The 25,073-nt window shown below is 31.5% G+C and overlaps 1 protein-coding gene across 1 annotated transcript in view; it reads left to right on the top strand.

Annotated features, from left to right (window-relative positions):
- Window positions 1-25,073, top strand: part of LOC111613276 (myotubularin-related protein 2-like) — a 73,751-nt gene that overhangs the window by 13,729 nt on the left and 34,949 nt on the right. Inside the window, exons 3-6 of the mRNA XM_023354625.1 lie at window positions 4,466-4,560; window positions 14,432-14,644; window positions 14,719-14,802; window positions 21,202-21,276. Of these exons, the coding sequence (XP_023210393.1) occupies window positions 4,466-4,560; window positions 14,432-14,644; window positions 14,719-14,802; window positions 21,202-21,276 (467 nt within the window). The remainder of the gene's footprint in view (window positions 1-4,465; window positions 4,561-14,431; window positions 14,645-14,718; window positions 14,803-21,201; window positions 21,277-25,073) is intronic.

Here is a 25,073-nt window from a genome sequence, read left to right as displayed (position 1 = left end):
CGGGGGGAGGCCTTATATTTAGCAATTCAGCAAAACCTCTGCTAGGTCTTATTTTCGGGGAAACATGGTATGTATGCAAACAAGCGTTTTCGCTTATGAATTTAAACAAGTGCAAAACACGGAACAGGTTAACCAACGAGAATTTGGAAAATCTGCTGGTTGTTTCAACATCTGCCATTAGCTAGACATCAAGAAGATTGCCACCAGCATCCAATCTCAGCCATCGCATTAATCACTTGGAGGTCCGGCCCCAAGTCAGTAAACTTAATCCTAATTTGGCCCTTCTTCAGAAAAGGTTGTGCATCCCTGCTATATCCAAGAAGTGTACTCTATCCTTACTTTGTTGTTCCAGTTCCACTACTAGGCCATATGGGTTGTTGTTCATTGACTCCATAAAATGATCTATATCCGGCTCAGCTTTCCAAAGGATAATTATATCATCGATATATCTTTCATACAGGCTAATATTTGGGAGAAAGGAGGGAAGGACTTTGCTTTCTAATATCCTGATTACCATTTCGCACAAATCTCCAGATAATGGACTTCCCATTGGCACTCCTCTTCCTTGCTCATATATGGTGTTCTTGAATTGGAATATGGAATTGTAACAAGCCAGATGCGCTAACTTGAGTATATCGTGGTGCAATGTGGTGTCCTCTATGCTAGAGAGAAGGAAGTCCCTGAGCGCACAAAACCATGGTTGAACCATGTTTTTGTGAAGGAAGTGCAAAATATTTCTTTAATGGAAGACGAAGTAGTGACCATTTTAGATTATGAAAGTATGTATCCTTCAGTAAGGATTGAATCATGTGTGGAGGCATTATTGAATTTCATGTATAACAACAACCCTCAGTTGCTTAGTTACACCCAAGACCTAGGGGAACTAGCTAGCGTGGTATGCCATCAATCTTGTTTTACTTTTTGTGGTCGAATATACAGGCAGAAAAGAGGGGTTCTGATGGGAAGTCCCCTCTCTGGAATTCTTTGCGAGTTAGTAGATAGAAGATTAGAAAGAAGAGTTCTACGAAATTTTAAGGAAGATGTCATACATTTCGTCAGATATGTGGATGACATTTTTATATTATGGAGAAATAATAGCAGGATACATGAATTTTTGAATAGAATCAATAATAACAAAGATGGTCTTAGATTAAAATTAGAGCAAAAAAGTTCCTTGAATGTGCACTTCTTGGACATTAATATCAAGTTCATGGGAGATCATTTGTCCACCAGCGTATATATTAAACCTACTCACACCCCGCTATATATACCAGCACAGTCCATGGATCCATATCGATATAAAATGGCCGCATTTCAAACTTTGATTAGAAGAGCTTATTTGTATTGTGATAGAATCGGTGACAGGAATAAAGAAATTGATAGAATATTGCAAGTAGCCCAGACCCTAGGTTACAAGAAAAGCACTATTGTAGGCTTACTCAAAAAATATGAAAGGAACAAAAAGAGAAAAAGCTTAAATACCACTCCCAATAGACGCTTGAAGTTTACATATAACAGTAATTTGAACAGTATTATGAAAGAAGTTGCTAACAGGAAACAAGCAAGAATGGTTTTAAAAAGAGCCCCAAATTTATATAAGATATTGAGGAATGATAAGGATACAATAAAAACAGAGGAAAAACCAGGTGTCTATAAAGTTCCTTATGAGAACATCCAACTAGATGTTAAGAAAGACTACATCAGCGTCACCAACAGGAGCTTAGGAGTAAGACTAAAAGAACATTGTTATAACGTAAAAAAAGGAACCAATGCTACAGTTTTGTCGCAAATGTCGCAAGTCCAAGGTTCGGTGGTAAAATGTGACGAGGCAACAATTATAAAACCAGTATCTTCCCCCACTTTATCAATGACGGCAGAGAAGATTGAAATATATAGGAGTAGGCAACGTGAGGGATGTTTAAATGCAAGAGATGCTGAGAGCCTGTCGTCGGCGTGGAAATACATGATTAAAAAGTTCACTGAAAACTCAAGCTAGAATTAGTTTATTGGAAGATTTATTATATTTTTTATTTTATTTTATGTTATTTTTATATATTCTTCTGTTTCTCTTGTATATTTTAATTTTATTTTGTGTTATTTTTATATTTTCTTTTGTTTCTCTTGTATATTTTTGAAAATTTTTGTTCTAAATTTTGATTTAAATATTTATATTCTATACATGGAACGTATCTGTTCCATTTTTGTTTTTTAGACCTGATGATGGCCTGTTAATCAGGTTGAAAATGTTAGTTTTTCAGTTATATTTCTCAGCAACAAGTTAAGGTGTTTTATTTTCTGGATAATCTGGACTTTAACAAAAATCAGTCTCTGAGTGTCTTGCTTCCAATGCTGTCACAGTTGCTTCCATCTGAATCTGAATCCGTTCACTCACCTGGCCACTCATGTGACCTCCTTTCTAATCAAAAGCAATTCGCTGTTGTGGCTTCCATGTCAATTGGGTTATGGTGGTGTCATCCCTGACAGGGCATCGAAGAGGTACTGACCCTTTGGTCACATAATACATAAAGTAAACTTTTTAAAACCTCGGCCAACAGTACTTAATTTTTAAAAATGTAAGATATATCATGAATATACTGGTGTAAATGACAGAAGGAAAACGAAGACAAGAATTTTACTTTGTATATTCATGATATTTTTTTATTTTTTAAAATTAAATACTTTTGGCCAAGGTTTTAAAATATTTACTTTATATGTAATGTATATATTTCCTGATGAAGGTCAATGAAAAAGGATTGAAAATGTTCAATTAGTAAATATTTTACTGTGTAATTAATGGTTCTGTGTTTGTTGTCAAAATGGTACAGTGGTACCTTGGTATACGTCTGCTTTAGAATACATCCAATTCGGAATACATCCTGTTTGGATGAAACTAATTTTGCTCGGTATACGACTTAATTCAATTATAGGCGCCATCTATGAACAAGTAGCACTATCGGTGTACTAGACCAGACTAGACTATCGCGGTGCCACAGTTTATAACTTTGTTAAATTTCTTCTGATTTTAATCTGTAAGTGACATTTTATTACTTTTATTAATCATGAATTGCAAAAAGGCAACAGAAAAATAAAAAAATGACTACAATCACAATAGAACTGAAAAAAGAGATTGTTGAGAAATATGAAGGTGGCACGCGTGTTAAAGATTTAACTGTTGCATACTGTATTCCGAGAATGACAATATCGACAATCATGAAAAATAAAGACATTATTAAATCTGCTAACATTGCGAAAGGAGTTAAATCAATTTCTAAACAGAGATCAAAGACATTAGATTATGTTGAGAAATTGCTTTTGCTTTGGATAACTGAAAAACAGTGTGCTGGCGGCATTGTATCGATAGCAATTATTTGCGAGAAAGCTAAAAAGATACATGCTGATCTCGTGAAAAATCAAGCACGAACTTGCCAGGAAAGTGAGGTGTTTAAAGCCAGCCATTTTTTTTACATGAGAACGGATTAATCATTTTTACATTACTTCTTATGGGAAAGGTTGGTTTGGTATATGTCTTATTCGGTATAAGTCCAAACATTAGGAATGGATTAAGGTCATATAGTGAGGTTTTACTGTATTTTATGAAGTTTTATTTGATTACATTTAGATATAGTATATTCATTTGCTCATTGTATCAGACAGGGTTATTATAACAGCATAGTAATAGTGATATCTGAATAAAAAAAGTTATATGCAGACATATTCTAATTTAAATCAAATAACAAATCAGTTTTTTTCTCTTAACAGTAATTAGAGAAAAATAGTTTTTAGAAGATCTACATCAGTGTTTCTCAACGGGGGCGATATCGCCCCCATGTGGGCGTTTTTCTATGTTGAGGGGGCGATTAGTAACAATTTATATTTTGGGGGGGGCGACAAACAATTTTCTGGGCGATATAGTAAAACATTATATTAAGAATAATTAGATATTTTATTTGTTATATCGTACAATAATTAAACAAATAACATTATACTAGTCACTAGTCTATTCAATGCAGTACGAATTTGGCGTTAGCCTTGGCCCTCGGCATCAGAATTTTGAAGTGAAGGGGGCGATACTACATTGAAGGGGGCGACGATTCGTTAGAGGTTGAGAAACACTGATCTACATACTGTAGAAAATATTTAAATACAAATTTTATGAGACATTAATTAACATAAAATTTTTTAATAAAATATTTTTTGACTTATTGTTAAAATATTTCAGTAAAAATACTTTAATTTATTTTTCAAAATATATAATCAATCTATAATTTGATATAATTCAGATGTTATACTTTGTATAACATCTGAATTTAGATTTACTTATTAATTAATTAGTCTATTATACCTAAAAAGGATTGGAGTTGTGTTTAAAAAAAAATCTACAGTTTCATTTAAATAATAAATTTATCATATTTTAAAGAATTCATACAATGTAATGTTTATTTGATGATAATTTTAAATATTACAGCTCGTGATGTGACATATTTATGTCCTTATATTGGACCTGTACGTGGAACTCTCTTTGTTACTAATTACAAGTTATACTTTAAAAGTGCAGATAAAGTAAGTAGTTGAATATTTTTTAGAAATTTTGAAGAGTTAAGTTTTCTGTGACTATTAATTAATTTAATAGTTTTATTTTAATTTCAGTAATTTAAGTTGTTATATTTTCTGTCAATAATGAATTTAGTTTATTTGCATGGACTGCAATGGAATTGAAGTTCATGCAAATAATAATCAGACTCATGAACTATATGATAAAGTTAGTTATCTAGCAAGAGAGTTCAAACCATGCACACAAATAATTAAAAATGATGAAAATGAAATCATAACTGACGTGGAAGGAATTGTGGATGTCTGGAGGAAGTATTGTGAGAAACTTTATAAAGATATTGGATAAACAAATGGTAATAATCAACTTCAGAATGGATGAACAGGGGAAGTTGAACATCTATTCTTAAATCAGAGGTAGAAAAAGCCATAAATGCATTAAGAAATCACAAAGCTCTGGGACCTGACAACATAACCTTTGAAATTTTAAGAGCAATGGGAAAACTGGGTGTTGACATATTTCTTAAAATCTGTTCCTTAATTTGGAAATCTGAGAGATGGCCAGAGGAATGGTGTAAATCAATATTTATTCTAATTTATAAAAAAAAGGTGCATCAACAGACTGTAGTAACTACAGAACTATCAGCTAATTAACCATGCCAGTAAAGTAATGCTCCAAATAATTAATAACTGTTTGAAACCCTTTCTATTACCTGAAATAGCTGAAGAACAGTCAGGGTTTATCCCTGGTAAAGGAACTCGTGAACAAATCTTGAACGCTCGACAAATCATTGAAAAAGCCTATGAATTTAATGTCAAAGCTTGCCTTTGTTTTGTAGACTATATCAAAGCTTTTGATTGTGTAAAATGGCACAAATTGCGGCCCTCTCTTCAGAACATGGGAGTCCCATGCCATCTTATTTCAATGATTAGAAATTTATATGAGAATAACTCTGCAAGAGTAAGAGTTAACAAAACTATGTCTAATACATTTACATCTGAAGGTGGTGTAAGACAGGGATGTATTCTTTCCCCTTTACTCTTTAATGAGTATTCTGAAATAATCATGAGAAGGGTATTAGATAACTGGAACAGAGGCATTTCCATCGAGGGCCGTAAAGTTAACAACCTGAGATACGCTGACTTATTATACCATCCAACGAATCAGAACTTGAATATATTATGAAAAGTCTTGAAACTGAGATCAGGGAATATGGATTGCTGATTAATGGAAGTAAAACGAAAGTTATGATAATTGATCATTCCTTGATACATACTAAGGAAATTGCAGGCTATAAGGAGGTGAATGAATTTGTTTACCTTGGATCACTTCTTACAAATAAAGGAGGATGCGATAATGAAATTAAATGCAGAATCTGCCTTGTTCATGATGCAACATCTAAATTATTTAGAATTTGGAAGATTCTGCAATCACTATTTTTAATAAACTAAAGCTCATAAGAACGCTTATTTTTCTGATTGCCACATATGCCTCATATGCCTGGACCATTAATGCCACTTCTCGGAAGAAATTTGATTCCTTTGAAATATGGACATATAGAAGAATGCTGAGAATCTCTTGGACAGAGCACCGAACAAATTGTTTCATCCTAAATCAACTGAAAATCCCAACACGCCTTACCACTAAAATATACTAATTTTATCTTCGCTTCTTGGGACATATTTCCAGACACAAAAATGGATTTGAGAAACAAATCCTAGAAGGGAAGATCGATGGCAAATGCCCTAGAGCCAGATGTTGGATTAGGTGGGCAAACTAAGTAATGATGATTACAGGACATACAATGTATGAAGCCATCCACATGGCACAACACTGGGAGCAGTGGAAAGATACAATTAAAGCTGTCAATTTGTAATATCACCATGCCTTCTGAAGGGCATAGGACTGAGAAGAAAGAAAGAAGAAAGAATGAAAAATTTTTATAGTTGTGTAGAATTATTCTTTATTACATTTTGGATTATGTTTTTAGTTTTAGTAAAATTAATTTATTATTAGATTTCAATTCAGTAAATTTTTGTTGTGTGAGGAGTGATTTCTCTTATTACCTGGGATTATAATACAATGTTTATATAACAATTGTTAGTTTTAAGAACAATGTTATTACAGTAGTTTCTCATACAATTTCTAAACATAAAAGAAAAATAAGACTACAGTAGTCTTGAACAATAAATTTTTGAGAATAGTTTCACAAATTAAATATCATCTTTACATCAGACTGATTAAAAAATGTATACAGAAGCTAGCTTTTTATCTTTAATAATTTCCAATTTAAGGAAACATGTTGGAATTGTAATTTGTGAACTTTGTTGCATAAGCAAAAAATATGAATTTAATAATTATCTCAATTTTTTTAGAGTCAAGAAGCTTAAAACTATAAAAAGTATGAAGTTTAGAGTTTCTATCATTACATCTGTAACAATTATTATTAGACAGTTCACATATAATCTTATTAATTATAATGAAATCCCTATTTAATCTCATCTATATGAAAATTTTTTTACTATTAAATGGTGAATTGAGAAATATTAATTTAATCAGTGGATACTCTAAAATAAAAAAAAATTTTAAAGATGTGCTTTTATTCACATAAATGTACCAAAAAGTAAAAAATAAATTTTCTTCAGTTTTTATAGTATTCTTGATATTATTGAATGTACATATACAGTTATACTAATTTTCAATTCTACCCAAGTTGATGCATACACACATGGCTGAGTCTTCAATAAAGTAAAAAAGTGTGTTTATCTGGTATTTTAATAACTCACCAATTGGTTTCTTAATTAATAATAATCTGCCAGATACGTGGCTTTCCTATTTCCTGAATTTATTCAAGGAATAAAACAAAATATTCTTGTTTTAACTGTAATCTATGTACTTCATTCATTTTAATATCAAAGTTTCTGAAAAACCAATAATACAACCCCCTGCCAAAAGAATTAGACCACCTTAAAAAAAATGAATTATGTAGTTTTGATTGCATTTAACTATTTTTAGTTACATTTTAGAAATTTTTGTTTTTTTTCCTCAAAATTTAATATTTATTTAATAGAAAAAAATTCACACAATAGAATTTTAATGCATATTTAACATTACAAAAAATTTATTTCATTTGCTTACATGAGACAAAAGTTTTAGATCGGCAAAATTCAGTGATAAAAATATCAGACCATACTTGTTTAAAATCTTTTTGGACCACCTTTGGCTTTAATTAAAGCTGCAGTTTGCTTTGGCAAGTAATGTACATTACAATACAAGATGTTGACACTCATTTGGTGTAATTTCATTCAAACATCTGTTTATAGCTAATTTTAACTTCTTATTGCATGGTTTTGTTTTATATATTTCTTTCTTAAAGAAATGCTACCTGAAACAATCAAGATTACAATCAGGTAACTTTTGAAAAAAACAAAAAATATTAACACCATAAATATTATTCTAGTCCCTACATCAAACAACAAAATTAAAAATTTCTTGAAAATCAGCAAATCAATTAATAGAAAAATAGATATTTATTTATTTATTTAAACCCTGTATGTACAGGTATATTACAGCAAAAAAAAAAAAAAAACAATCTTCTGCATGTTGGATTTCTCATTCATTGAATTATTAGACTGATTATCCTTATTCACTTCCTTATGCAGTCTATTCTGTTCATTTTTTGCATATCAGAGATATTTGTTGGGTGGAACAAGGAAGGTATCATGGATTTGACTCGATTCAGGGCAAATTAATAAACATATAATTAAATTTAGTGTTAACACATTTAAGAATATTCAGCTCAGTTGCACAATAACATTTAAATTATATTTTTTTGCTATATTAACACTATGGCAAGCTGATTTGTATTCACAAGTTCACTGGTGACCAGCAGTTCCCCTTACTAGATTTAAAAGTAGATTAAATTAAATCAGTGGTTTCCAAAGTGTATACTGCGGCACCCTAGGGAGCTGTGGTTTCCTAGGGATGCCATATAATAATATAAAATTTTCATTTTCACTTTCAATTCAATGTTATAAGATGTGACATCTAGCAGACCTGGTTCAAATCATTAACTTAGTAATCAAGGTGGCACATAGAATCACAAAATGTAAAAAGCCTTATGCCATTGCAGAAAAACACATTCTACCCTCTGCTGTAGGTATGGTGAACATTATGATTGGCGAGTCTGTTTGGAAGCAGCTTTTAAAAGTGCCTTCATCCAATAACACCATCAGTTGCAAAATACAGCAGATAGTGAAGGACTTCCAATGTTCAGTTAATTGCAAAAATAAAAAGAAAGGAATTTGGGTTGCAGCTGGATGAGGGGACAGAAAATAATGATGTTCACTTGATTTGCTATGTATAGTTTATAGATAGTAATAACATTGTAGAAGACTTTCTGTTTTGTAAAAATATTGCTGCTGGTGCTAAGGCTCACAACTTGTTCGAGCTCCTTGATATTTTTGTATCTGGAAATAATTTGGAGTGGACTAAATGCATTAGTATCTTTACTGATGTTGCTTGTTTGCTTGTTCTATGTCTGGGTGTTATGGAGGATTGCAAGGACTTTTTCAAAGCAAAGACCCTGTTGCACTGTGGACACATTGCGTTATTCACAGGGAAGCACTCTCATCAAAATATCTGAATCCTACATTGAACCAGGTCTTAGAATATGTAGTAAAGTAGTAAACTGTATAAAAATGCGGCCATTGAAGGCAGGATTTTTCAAAAAATTATGTGAGGATATGGGATCCAAACACATGTCTTTGTTGTACTACAGCACTTGAGGAAGTACAAAACATTACCTCGAGAGAGCCATCGCTCTTTCGAGGTAATGTTTTATCTCGTATGTTTGAACTGTACAGGAAATTTATATTTTTCTTAAAGAGAATGCCGAAGTATGCTGAAAATTTTGTGAATGAAGATTCTTTGGTAAACTAGCATACTTATGTGATATTTTTGAAAAGCTGAATGCTCTGAATCTCTCCCCGAAGGGAAGCAACATTCATCTTTTAAAGTCGATTGAGAAAATTTCAGTTTTTATTTTAAAAAAATTAAAATTATGAAAAGAAAAATAAATGAAGATGGAGGGAAAGACTATTTCCCTTTGTTGCAACAGTTTTTGACTTTCAATAGAGTTGATTTCTCTCGAGATATAAAATCTATTTTTGGAGAATATTTATCACAACTTATCAACTGATTGGAGAAATATTTTCAAAATGATAATATGCATAATAAATAATAGTTAAATGTAATGGATAATACATTTGCATGGATTCAAGATCCACTTAATGCCAGTGCTCCATCTGAATTTACTGCTTCAGAAGAAGAGAATCTTATTGAGTTGTCTTGTGGCAATATGTTGTAAACAGAATTTAGCAGCGTGGAATTAACTGAGTTTTGGATATCAATAAAAGATGAATATCCCTTCTGAGTGGGAAAGCTCAGAGAATCTTAATTCTATTTGCAACTTATTATTTGTGTGAAGCTGAGTTTGTCACTGTGATAAAAACTAAGCATTGCACGAAAATCAATGTGGAGAAGAAAATGAGGGTGGCTGTGTCCAGTTTGATTCCAAGATTTGAGAAAATGTGGAGTGGTCAACAGGCTCATGAATAAATGGGATGAATAAGTTAATTATATAATTAATTATAATTAACAGCTTTACTGATGAGAACTTATTTAAATGTTTTAATTCAAACCAAGTCAGATCAGTTGTGGAGTCAGGATACTTCGTTTATTTCGACCAAGCAAGTGAACTTGTTTGAATCACGCCTGGGTTGGTGTACAGCAAAACTAACTACTTAAACTGTGAGACCAATTTTTTCACTAAAAGCCTCATTATGCAACTTAGGCTTAACAAATTTTGGATCATCGTAAAGGGCTATCGGATTAATATGTCAAGAGATATAAATTTTGTAGTTATTGCGGAAACAAAGAGGAAAGCCTCTTGGTTCACTTGTTTGGTTCTTGTCGGGTGACATATCAACTGAAGTGTTCTGTTTTGATGGGATTTTGGGCATGGTCATTTGAAAAACGAAGATATGTCTAAACTCACTCTATTTAAGGTCTTCTCCTTCCTTTCCAAATCTTTGGAATTTTTGTGACAAGTTATAACCATGTATACTAAATAATACTGTATAATCAAATCTGTTTCCCCCATTGTAAAAATAATTTAAATCAATAAACAAGTATTGTATTGTATTGTATTGTATAATTAATTGAATTTGTTCAATTACATTTTTTGTTATCTTAAATACATGTTTTATTTATTTTTTACTTAACATCCCAACTTTTTAATTTAAAAAATATTGGCTATTTTGCAAATTGTACTTGTTAGAATTTGACATACAGCACCATGGGAAAATGTAGATTTAGCAAGGGTGCCAAGAATCAAAAAAGTTTGGGAACCACTGAATTAAATATAAAATAACCTGTTTTAATTATTAGATACATCTAGAATTTTACTTTTGTCTGAACTGAACAGATATTGCAATATAGTGTAGGAACAATCTACAAAAAAAATTATATATCTGTAAAGTCACCTCTGATCAAGATATGGTAGAGAGTACTTTAGTAGGATTGGTCAGCCATATTGCCAGTTTGGTTTCCAACTTCTCTGGAACAACTACGTGGCTCAAGAATGTAGCCAGTTTCCTGTACAACTCACTCAGAACATTAAAGTTTTATTGTTAGTTACAATCAGATCAAGTTTCCTTTATTTTTAAATTTCTGAATATTAAAAAGCATGCATCTATAACAGAATGATCAAGCATTGACTTAACAGCAAACATATCCTAATCATTAGCAATTCAAATCTTTGTGTTTTTATGTATTTTGAATGATATGTATGAAATTATAGTTTGAATATTGTGAAAGCTTACTAATTGTAATTTCAAAGTACATGGTCAAATAAAATGTTGCACTTTAAAAACTGGTTTGATCAGCATGATTTTTTGCAGGGAGCTTCTCATGGATAAACATGCAAATGATCTTGATTTTGTCATCTAAACATGTCTGCGTGCCTCGTGACATTGCCCATATAGAAGTACTAGTATCATTAAGTGCATACAAGAGTGAACAAAGATTGTTATTGATTATTATGGATGTTCTGTGGTAAGTATAGATATTTGAGAAAACAAAAAATATCTAGACATCATGATAGAAGACCTTTCCATCAAGTTAATGACTTTCAAAGAAGACAGATCATAGGCCTCCATACTGTTGTTGTTGGGTCTTTTTGATATATTGATTTTTCTCTTTAATCAGGTATGTGTATCAGTTGCACAAATCTGGAAGCAGTGAGTCACAGAAAACAGTTATAGCCAATATAACTGTATATATAGGTTCTGGAAAGCTAACAAATGCCCAAGAGGACTAGAGAATGTTGACAGGTCAGAACAGTGCCATCATCATTGCTTATAGCAGGGATGCACAACTTGTGGTCTGGGGGCCACATATGACCTCCTTTCAATGTTTATGTGGCCCGCAGAAGGTACAGGTCAAATCCCTTCTTTCAAGCGTGTTTATGGATTACTTGCTCTGTTACGATGTGGATCCTGTTACTTTAATGCAGTGAAACAAACCCTTTTTATGTCAAGTCTATGGAGAACCTTTTCCACTTCATTGGATGATAAAATTATTACTCACAGTCCCTTTAAGCTCAAATTGGTGCTTTCGGGCTTAAAAGATTTGGCTTTATCCAATAAAAGTAACTTAGAATCTGACGCCTGGGAAAATTGCTGCCAAAACCACACCCACTTGAGCTCTTTCATCAAAGTGCACTTGTAAATAAATGAACTAAAGTAGCTATATTTTCTGTTTTTAGCTCTAATTTTTTTAATTTTTATGTTGATTGATTATTTAATTAAACCATTAATGTTTTATCTGAAACATTTTAGCTGTAAAATTTTTCCCATGAAACTCACTTCACTACATACTAGGCAAAAAAAATATTTTTAAATTAGTTTAATTTGATACATCTGTTAGCTAGATAAGTTTTTACTCTCTCAAATAAGTTTGAAGTTTCTAAGTATATATTTCCCTTTCAGAAAGTCATTAGCACCCACTGTTTTATGGCTTTCCCTGAGGTGAGAAATGGGAGCAGTTGAAGTTTTTCTATTTCTAGCTAACACACACTGGTTTAGGTATCAAATATTTTAAGTCTAATACATAGTCTTATAACAATTTTTAGAAGAATAAAATAGAATAAGTGATGTTAGAACGTCATTTCTGGTGTTATCAGGAAGTTTCTATTTTGGCAGGAAACTTTTAACTTTATGCTTTGGAAAACTTCCTTATTCATCTAAATAGCATCAAATAACATAAAAATAAGTGAAAATAGCACTGAAAAACCATAAAAATAATGATTTTTTTAGCATTTGCTTACATTCTAGATTCTGATTGGTATAGTTGAAGTACATGGTACTTTCCAGGAAATTTGAATCAATCTTTTCTGAAAAGACACTTATTTGTCAACCTAATGTCATTCAAACTACAAAAAAACCAATCAGAGTTCAAAAAGAAATGTACAAAAGCTATAACAATTAATTATTTACAATAGTGTCTCTCCATACACTGCTATGAACAAATTTTTTTCTGTGTTGAAATTTTTAATTATTATATTGGACCAAGAAAATTAATAGTTGGAATAGAGTCATACCACTGAAAGTAAACCATTTGGATTTCATAATTATTTCAAATTGCATCAAGCCATTAACTTCCTGTGATTGTTAACGCTGGCTGCCGTGAAAGTAATTAGACTCCTTGTGTCAATAAAGAGGGTTGTAAAATGATCTGGTCAGTAAACTTAATTCTAACCTGGCCCTTCTCAGAAAAGGTTGTGCATCCCTGCTTATAGCATCTGGACAAATGTAATTGGTTCTGTACCAGCACCCAGTATCATTGGTTGATGCCTGTGCAAGGTCAGATTTCACTCATGTTGTCCTTTTTTTGAAGCCTGTCTTTGTTGGTATATCATTATGTGCCTGACTGCAATGGTCTCAAGCCTGAGAAAGATAGATGACAACAAAATGGCAGCAAGTCATTTTTGACAAGAAGTCTCTTTTCTTCATAGGACAGGATGATTACAAATTTGTGTGTAGAGACATTGTGGCTAACAGCATGATTTGATATACTATTATATAGGCTATTATCATACAATAAGAGCAAATGGTGTAATGCATAGGATGCAATTTCTTACAATGGCATGTTTCCTCTCATCTTTATTATTGGTAGTTTGATAATGCAGCAGTATGTCGTCAACATTTTACAGTCTGTCCTTTTTTTTTCAGCCGAATTATAGGGATCCATTTTTCAGAAAGATAATGATTATTTACTTACAGATACAAAATGTAGAATGCTTTCAAGTTGTTGACATCCTGCCCTGGTTAGCAATGTCCCCAGATTTAAATATCTTTGAGCATGTATGGGATGACAGTACACTGATTTACACTGAAAATTCAAGAAATTAAGCAAGAAACATCAAGAAATTATGACAAGTGGAAAATGGGTGAAATAATTTATTAACCTAGGATAGAATTAGGAATTTGTATGATTCATTACTAAACTGTATTGCAGTATGTATTGTCAGCAGGAGTGGAAGCACCACCTACTAAATCTTTATTTTTTAGCTCTATAGTTATAAAATAAAATGTTTGTTTTTTTTTTTTTTTTTTTTTTTTTTTTTTTAAAAAAAAAAATTTTTTTTTTTTTTTTTTTTTTTTTTTTTTTTTTTTTTTTTTTTTTTTTTTTTTTGAGAAATCTAGATAATTTTTAATTAAGCTATATATATGTCATACACAAATTTTTATGTTAATTGGACAATTTGTACAGGATGTAAAATTGTTTTTGACAGTGTGTATATTTTTAATATCATTTCAGGATTCTCCTTTTGTGTTGGATGTTCCTCTTGGTGTGGTTAGCCGAATTGAAAAAGTTGGAGGAGCTACCAGTCGTGGAGAGAATTCCTATGGCATAGAATTATTTTGCAAAGACATGAGAAATTTGAGATTTGCTCACAAACAAGAAAATCATTCAAGACGTGATGTGTTTGAGAAATTACAGCAATATGCTTTCCCTATTTCCAGTAAATTGGTGCATATCATTGATTAAAATCTTATTAATTAATTTACAGTATATAAATTACTAACTTATAATAATATTAACAGCCTCTCTTTGCATTTGAATTTCAAGAAAAATATCCCATTAATGGATGGACAGTTTATGAACCTATTGCAGAATACAAACGACAGGTATTATTTTATAATTTAAAATAAACAGAAATAATTTATGATTATTACATTGTTATAAAATTGTCTAGAAAATTTAGCAGAAATATAATAATAACAATAACAACAACAACTGTTCATGGTCATCACCTGGTCATAGTGGGAGAACCCAGTAATTTTACTGAGGTTTGAGCACAAGCTCCTGATAGGAACACCAATGCCAGTAACGTCTATTGGGAGAAATGAAGCTACAAGTGACCACACCCACATTCTCTGGTGATAATTACCATGGTAGTAACCAGGTCTAAGTGTGATACTGGCTCAGACGTCACCCGGGTTAACAAGGTCCATGCTTGAGTTAGGCAGAGGCTCACGTTCAAAAAATAGGCCACAGTCTCCCTTAGCTACTAATGGCCCAAGCATGGCTACTGCAATGCCCTCAACAGTTGTAAGGAACCATCCTAGCCCTGGTGTTTCTGTGAAAATGCATCTGCAGACCACAAAGGTTGGAAAACCATGCCAACGGATGAAATGGACAAAAGAAATGAACTCAAAACAAACATAATAGCATACAGACAACAACTACACTGTAGATTCATACAACAATATCCTCACCTCACTGTCACCGAACAAAGGGTTGTTAATCAAAAAAGAACAATTATACACAATAACTTTATCCCACAAACAACACTTGAACTTATCAAACAACAGGTTGCTCATCAAATACATCAACAGACAGAAACATTTAAGCTGATCTTAACATGACTGACATTGATAAGAAGGTCGCAAACATTACGGGCATAATGCTATGTGGGTGACTGTTTCATTGTTTATGATAGTAACATTATAAATATCAACCAGATTCTTCTACTTGTTAATGAGATAGACCCTAATATAAAATTTGACTTAGAACCCAAAATCAACTGTGAGTTACCTTTCCTAGACATCCATGTCACTAGATTTAATAACAAAACCACTTTTAAAAAAATGCAAAAAACCATACACCATTGACAGTATCATACATTATACACATGAAGTACCCACTTACATCAAGAAAAACATCTTTTACATGTACATTGACAAAATCTTATGACACACTATTCATGAAACTGATAGAACTGCGGAGATACAGGATGTAATAAAAATATTTTTAATGAACAGATACAGCAAAAGCACACTCAACAAATGGATCAACACCAAAAATACTAATAAACACGAACATAAAAATAATACGATCACTCAAAATTATTTTAAAATTTCATACAAACTAAATATATTTGAAAGAATCAAATTTAAATCACACAATTACGGTATAACCTTAACGCCAGAATCTTGTTTGAATAATTACAAGATAAACCCACATAATAATTATAATAGTTTATGAGACCAAAAAAACGTAATTTACAAACTCAGTTACAACTGCACTCCCCCCAAATCCTATATAGGTGAAACTGGCAGAAATCTTAAGACCTGGTTTAAAGAACACACAACTGTGATTAAATATAATAATTGCAACTCAGCTGTTTCTGTCCATTGTAACAACAAAGGTTGCCAAATCATTAAGGAAACTAAAAATTGTCAAAAAAGAATCACATATGCAAATAAGGAGATGGTATGAACATCTAGAAATCCTTAAAAACTAAGACATTTACTGTCCATTTGCTGTCCATTGTAACAACAAAGGTTGCCAAATCATTAAGGAAACTAAAAATTGTCAAAAAAGAATCACATATGCAAATAAGGAGATGGTATGAACATCTAGAAATCCTTAAAAACTAAGACATTTACTGTCCATTTGCTGTCCATTGTAACAACAAAGGTTGCCAAATCATTAAGGAAACTAAAAATTGTCAAAAAAGAATCACATATGTGTGAGATTAGCAGTGGGTCACTGGGCTCATCCCAAATGACCACTTATTCTGCAACAGGTTGGTAAAACCCGTTCTCGGCTTGTCGGATGGTTAGGAGGGCAAAAATTTGAGTGGGGAGTGCGTCGGTAAGTCGGCAGGTGTCCTTCAGAGACAGGAGACAGGTTCAAAAACAAAACAAGCATTTATTTATATAACTAAGCTAGGATACATAGGTTAAATGCGATTAAATAAATTCACTATACAAAAGGGACGCTCTAATAGCTTTACCTGCTAGTGAGAGAGAGAGTTCACAAAGCTCTAAAAAGTACAGATACCTCTATGTGGATATGTCTAATATGCGTTCGTTGAATATGTTCGTTAATGGCGATGGAAGTTCAAACGGCTGTGGTTGGTCGTATGTCCTGTCGGTCCGGAGTATGGAGACAAATATGGCACATCTACCAAGTATAACTTCTGAGGGATCGCGCGGAGCTTTCGGGGACTCGAGCTTTTATACGTTATTCTTGGGAAATGAGTCACGTGATCGACTTCAGTTGACACTTACGGTGCATTTCGATCAACTAACTGTCAACTTTCCCACCATAATGTGAAAACAATCGGTGACCTCCGATATACTTCTCACCAAGAGTGGGTTTTTCCATCGGAGTTGTTTACAAAGATTTTTCCAACATCGGCGTAAAAATCGTGGATTTCACATATGCAAATAAGGAGATGGTATGAACATCTAGAAATCCTTAAAAACTAAGACATTATGATGAATAATAACATTGGCCAAAAACTACATGAAACTTGGTATCCATACTTGACCAAGAGAAGATGCAAGGGGAGTGGATAATTAATGTGTTAAAGTACGACAGGTTCTCATTATCTGTGCATCCTTCCATATGGTACCCAGCAGGGTGCTCTTACGTCTCATTTCCACTTTCGCCTTCACTTTCTAAATTACCCTAACCCCTCAAAAAAAAAAAACCCCTTTTCTCCCTCATCTCTCTTAATACCATTTACACCCACTATCTCTCCCCTACCTCAAGATGTTGCCTTTCTGTTTTATCCTGTTAATTTTCCCTCTTACATCTTGTGTATCAGCACATCGTGTACAACTCTACTGTAAGTTAAAACAATTTTCTTATGTTTTTTCTATTTTACGGTGCACTTTCTTCATTCCATCATTCCCATCATTCTGTCATTCTCAAAATATTTTTCTATTGATCTTACTGTAATCAAGATCACAGTTTCCCAAATTTTATAACCTTGCCTCTGCACTGTACCATGTATACTGGAGTGTTTTTCCAACACTATGTACTATACCATTATGTTTGCAGTAAGTCTAAACTTTTTTTATATATGTAGTTTGTTTTTCCTTTTGTAAATAATTTTCGAATTTATCATTGTTTTTTAGCTTATACCTGTTAACCATAACCATCCATATTTTATCTAACATTGCAACTCCTGCATTTCTCATAACCCATGTAAGTGTGAGACCATGGATTTTAAAGTGGGAATTTTGTAAATGAAAGGAAACTATCCCTTTTCTTTGTTGATTGAAATTTTGTAAACAACTCCCATAGAAAAACTCCTCGCAAAGTATCGGAGCAGAGGTCTCCTCCAACTATCAACAGTTAGGTGGGAAAGTTGACACTTAGCTAACATGAAATGCAAGTCATCGTCAACAAACAGATGGCTTTCCCACACTAACGCTATAAAAGCTGGCGCTACCGGAAACATAGGACAGACCAACCCAAGGAAGTTATTTTCCGTACTTCTGTCATCGATCTCCATGTTCAGGAACAGAATCTCGTCGGAGAAGACATACGACCACCATACCTCAGCCATCCCTCTAATCTTACACATAGAGGTAATTGTTAGAACTTTGTGAACTCTCTACCCCGAGTAGCATTTTATCGCAATTAACCGCATTTAATCGAGCAGCGTTTAGTCAGATAGACTTGTAACCAAATTTTGTGTTAACTTTAGTTAATGAATAAATGTTGTGTTTGTCGACCTGTCAACCCTTTTCCCGTGAAGACACCTGTCCACGTGCTTGCGACCTCCTCTCTCACTTTTTGCCCTCCTAAGCCATCCACCGATGCAGAGATTGGTTTTTAACAACCTGTGAAGTGTAAATGGTCATTAGGGATCATTCCTCTGGCTCTCTGCTTATCTCAATAAGTTTCCTGATGTTCTTCTACAAATTTGTAACATCATGATGTTTTTCTGTGCAAACTTGTATACATTATGCTAACTTGTATGTAATTTTTTTTCTTATATAGTTGTAACACACAGAGTTGAAAAGGGGCATAATTGTTTGAAATGCATTCTCAAAGGAATAAAAAGTTTTTCTAAAGTTTGTCCTCCTTTTACTAATAAGTCTAGCAAATAAATAAGTCTAGCAAAAAAGAAAAGCCACCTTAGTGCTCGTATAATTGAACACAAAACTAGACAAGAAACATATCACACAAGAAACATTTAACTTTAATGACAATCATATAACCTGTCAGGATACATGATCTTCATGATTCCCCTGAAAGAAAATGTTTGAAGTCAACTCTTTACATGGGGGTCCTTAATTCAAATTTGCTTGGGTCCCTATGAAGCTATAACATGCCAATGCACAAAAGGAACATTTAGTATTTTCCATAATGTTTAGTCTGTTATTTAAATAAATCTATATTGTTAAAGCTTTAATCTTATAATTTAAATTTAATGACATTTAATAATGCATAGTCTGTGTTGAAAAGGAAGAAATACTCAACCAACTATATTTTCATTTGACATACATTTTATCTTGTAGCCAATATTTATAATTTAATGAATGTAGTAAAAAGCCCATTATCAGAAAGCCGAGATTGGTATATATCTGAGAAACTTAAGTTATTCTACTATTTTTTGATTGTGAAAAGCTATACCACTATAAATGATGTTTCAGACTTGACTTTGTTATAAGCCAGTGTCCTAAAATCAATTTTCAATAAATCTAGAATTTTAAACTAAAACAAAGTAAACTCATAATTAAACCAATAAGAAAAAATGGTGTACTTGATTCAAATCTCCAGAGACTGAGTGATTTAAATGGAAAATTCATTTAAAAAATCATAACTGTATATTCTCCAGTTTTTCTGCAAAATTAGTATGCCAGATTGGGAACATATAGCTTATGCTTAACTATTGAGTCAAGAAGTGTAAAACAATAATTAACAGAAAATAATTTCTTTGTAATTAACAGTTTCTGAATATTAGAAAATTTAAATTTACAATTTAGAAATACTTTTTCTAAGTGAAAAACAAAATGAATATTGTGATGAAAATAAATACTGTACTTAAAGTTCAAGACTATTTTCAATTTTCTGTTGAGTAAAGATTAATTGCTTGCCCAAGCTTTCTTCCTGTATAAAAAAATTATTTTTGATTTTGTTTCATTAATTATCAAGCTATTGTTTTTTCAATATTCAGCTATGATATTTTGCCAATGCATGAAAATTTTTAGCTAAAGCAGAATTTAATTTAAGCTGCCAATAGTTCTTGATTTCAACAACTACAAAGATTATGGATCAATGTCATATGATTTTGAAATATTCTTTTATTTTGGCTGTATTTTTTTATTGATCCTGACATTATTTTCAAAAGGTCACTTTTCTCAGAAATGTATGAAATTGTGTTTACAAATATATCATATGTTGAATTACTTATCAGAAACTGCAGCAGAAAGAGCTTCTTGACAGTTTTCATACTTCCATGAACTTACCCAGAAAGAATTTTTTTCAAAGGTTTTCTAAATATTTTAATGAAGAAATTCCTCTTGATTTATTTGAAAATAAGAAGAAAATTGAATTACAAAAAGATAAATGATTTAAGAGTTAAAACTGTTATCTTCAAAACCTCATAATTTAGAAATACAAAACATTGATAAAATATTTTTTTTTTTTTTTTAAATTTGTTTGTCATAAAGTATTGTAAAACAAGAGAAGAACAAATTATCACACGGGTTAATTACATATAAATATTGCTATATTTGCAAGCGCTTTCAACATGGTATAAAACGTCATCCTCAGACAGACACAATCACAAATAAAATTTTTTCAAACAAAGATTTCAAATTAAAACTAACTGTATTACTCTTTTAGAACAAAGCTAAACTTGGAACAACTAAACATAAAGAATTTAAATTGACACATGCATGGTGACAATGTGCATGCACCATAATCTGTTGAATAGGCATGTGAAATATAGTGATATTTATATGTAATTAATGCCTGTGTGATAATTTGTTCTTCTCTTGTTTAACCAAAGATCAGCATGAAATTCAACCCATTGTAAAAAACTGAATTATTTGTGTTCCTAAACTATAAAGATTATATGATATATACTGTAAATTGGATTTTAAAATGTTTTAAGATTTTTGCTTTTTTTCTTTTCCAAAATATATTTACTTTTTGAAAATTATTATTATTTGCAAATAGTTCTATTTCAAAGCAGGCAGATTTCTACAAATCAATAAAATTTTAAGTGTTTCATTTACTTTTATTTATAACTAAATGTTTTCTATTTATTTCAGGGTCTTCCTAATGAAAGTTGGAAAATTACAAAAATTAATGAAAAATTTGAACTTTGTGATACATATCCTGCAATAGTAAGTATATAGATTATAAAACATTCCAGAAATTAACATTAATGTTATAGTGAAGTTTATCATTTTTCAACATATTTATCAAATTGTACATTTATATCATCATACACTTATGAGACAAAACATTAAAACCAACCACCTAATACAATGTGGGTAATACCTCCTCTTGCACCAAAAGATCCTTTACCCATTGAGATGAGATCAATGAGATGCTGGTAAATAGAAGTTGGCATTTCATACCAAGTCTGAAACAGAAAGTCTTGCAGTTTCTGTAAATTGTGGAATTGGGTTTATGCAGCTTGTAACTGTTTATCTAAAGCACCCATGTGTGTTCAATGAGATTCATGTCTGGGGAATTGGGGGCCATGTCATTAAAGATAATTTTCCATTGTGTTCTTGGAACCATTCATGAACCTTTTCTGCCTTATGACATGGTTTATTGACCTGTTGAAAGATACCATTTGTGGCAGGAAACACAGTCACCATAAAGGAATGTACTTGGTCTGCACCAATTTGCAGGTAAGTGTCAGCTTTCAGACTTTCTACTACTGTGTTGAGGAGTTCCTACTACAATAGTGATCCCGAAGAAAATATTCCTCAGACCATTAAACTACCACCACTGGCCTGGGTGCATTTCACAGTACCTCCAGATATGAATACCTCCAGAAGGTTTCCTTGGGAAAATGGTGCACTCGAGCTCTCCTGTTTGGTGTAACAAAAATTGGTATTTGTCAAACCACACAGTCCTCTCCAATCATTAATGGTCCTTTGTTCAGGATTGCGTGCCCACTACAGGAGTTTGACAATGAATACATTGAGAGTGGATACACAAGCAGATTGGAAGCTACACAGACCCATATCCAATAATGTAAGATCAGGGTCCCCCCTACACACCTGGAAAGTCAGGGATTTTCATTAGTGTTCAGAAAAAGTCAGGGAATTTGTCTCCTTAGCTGCCTTGTTGATCTCGTTTGCTGAATATGGATGACCAATTATAGCCATCTGCAGGCGGCAAGAAGTAATGCTGCAATCTTTAATAAGAAAATACACCAGAATCCATTTTGAAATGGCTTTTTTCACTGTTCTGAAGTCATATAATTTTACAGTTGTGGATTAATAACAGGATAAACTACTTTTATGTAATAGTGTTTAATTTTTAATTTTAATAATTCAGCGATTATAAAAAGATGAAATTGTTAATTAGAATAAAAAATAACTAATTAAAAAATTGTTTGCAGACTTTTAAAAGTTGAAATTTTAATTTATTAGAATGTTCACTTCAAAGTAGCTAAATAGATCAGTAAAAATCTGTAATTTTTTCACATTTAAAACATTACTACACAACATAAATTATTTTTTTCCCCAATTAGAAGTTCAGAATATTTACAAAAAATTTTTAATTTTTGAGTCTGTCTATTAATCCATTAACACAACCACAGAAGTACCCGTAACATTGGTTTGAAGAAAAACTTCAAAACTTTAAAAGGCTGATGTTTTGATCATTTTTAATATTGTGAGTTTTTACCTATTTATTTTTGTTTTTATTGAAGTTTTTCTTCAAACCAATGTCACGGGTATTACTGTGGTTATGTTAATGGGTTAATAGATAGACTCAAAAATTAAAACTTTTTTGTAAATAGTCTGAACTTCTAATTGGAAGAAAAACATATCCTGAGTTCACCATGAAATAAAAAATTATAAATAGTTACTCGACATTTACAGTAAAATGCTAGCGCTGACGTGTGGTTGGCACGAGCATTTTATATTTGTTGTTATGATTTTACTGTACTGCTAGTGTATTTTTCTCCTCTCTTCTGTTTTTTCCGCAACTTCAATACATAGTTTAATAATTAGTTTAACAGAAATTACATTGGGTAACAATTGAAATTCATAAATCTGAAATTAAAAGCATGTGCATGAACTTCAAAGAAGAAAAAAGTCTATTATAAGCATGGCAGAGTTTTTATAATAAGCTGGATTAATTCAGTTAGTTTAATTTGCAAACATACAAATGTATCATTTGAATTTTTTTTTTTGCATAGTTTATTAACTGTCTTGTGTTTGTTAATAACAAATTTATATTAATGTAAATATTGTCATTTTTATAATATTACATTTTGTGTGAAAGTTATATAATAATTTTTTAAATTTTGTATCTTGTTCTAAACATTCCACAATTAGAATATATTTGACCTGAAGATCAGATTAGGATCAAAAATGTTTGTTATTGTATGTATTTCTTGTTCAATTAAATGTTGTACTGGATTTTAAAGGTTCTTATGGTGTTAGTAATTACAGATATCCAGTTTCAAAATGCTATTAAATACCTGTTTATATATGGATTTTTAAAAATAAATGATAGTCTTAGGAGAACATTTTATAACCAGCACAGAAACATTTATAATTACAAATTATAAAAATTTTTTTATCCAAATAACATAAATAAGTAGAGAAAAAAGCTTTTATGTAACATAATCCAGTTTGTAAATATAGGCCAACAGTTCTGTTTTATATTAAAACTTAACAGTATTATTGTAAAACAAATTTCAACAATCATGTCAGAAGATTTATGTTATAAAAGAATAGAAAGAGTAGATTCTCTCAGATCTGAACTAATGTGGATGGGAGTAATCCAGATAAGAGAGTGTGATTATTTTTAAATAAGATCATAACATACATGCCTACTGTATGTGTAAGAAATGCTCACTTTAACTTTGATGCTTATTTTTGACAATTGCAATTAATTTTGAAAGTGTTGTGTTAAAGTTGTTTTTGTTCTTCTCAATTTGCTGAAAAGCTGCTACATTGTGCCAATGCACCGTCATTATCATGTCAGTAGTGGTTGATGCATTGTGCTCTTCTATGAACTTCAAGGTAACTTTAATAAATAAAAAAAATTAAAAAATGTAAACACTGCAGTATGAAAAGGTAATATTTGGAGTAGTGTACAATATTTTCAGAGAGTTTCGGTTGCCTTTAATAAGTCTGGATAAGGGAGAGTTCAGTTATGGGAGAGTCTACTGTAGTTTCAAACAAATTAATTTTATTAAAAATAACTTTCAGTAGAATCTTGATTATCCAAGGAAATATGGATTGATGGTATCTCAGATAAGCAAAACTTGGATAATAACCAAGTTTTCACTTATTTGAGATATCATCAAATTAAATCATATCAGGTTAAAAACTACCAACATAAAAGATTTATATGGTATATAACTTTCAAGCTCTTTTTATGCTGTAGTGAATTTAATCATATATAGGAACAACAATTTTTACATTGTTTAGTATACAGCTAATACGTACTATACAAAAATTTTAAGAATAATTATTATAGTTACATTTTAATATGAATGATTTATCTAGATAATAGAAATGAATCATTTTATAAAATGTGTTAGTAGTGATGCATTGTGTTCTTCTATGAACTTCAAGGTAACTTTAATAAAAAAAAAAATTAAAAAATGTAAACACTGCAGTATGAAAAGGTAAGATTTGGAGTAGTGTACAATATTTTCAAAGGGTTTTGTTGCCTTTGATAAGTCTGGATAAGTTAAACTTTCTTTTATGAATTACAGTATAAGAAAAGCAGTGTATACTGATGATCTGTAATCATTTAGAAAAACTAATCATATCAATTTCATTCAGTTTAATGATCTGCCAAAAATAGAGTTAAGGGCATAATTAATGCTTTTATTAACAGATAATATACTAAAAGCAGCAATGTAGAAAAAACTACTAGTAAATAATTATTAGTTACTGGCAAAAGTGTGGACAGTATCTTGAAATTTCTAATCAAGGAC

Source organism: Centruroides sculpturatus, unplaced genomic scaffold (genome assembly GCF_000671375.1).
Source record: "Centruroides sculpturatus isolate CEXI.00-Female unplaced genomic scaffold, Cexi_2.0 scaffold1401, whole genome shotgun sequence".
NCBI lineage: Eukaryota > Metazoa > Arthropoda > Arachnida > Scorpiones > Buthidae > Centruroides > Centruroides sculpturatus.
The sequence above is the reverse complement of the archived record's forward strand: the minus strand, read 5'-3'. Positions and strand labels throughout refer to the sequence as shown.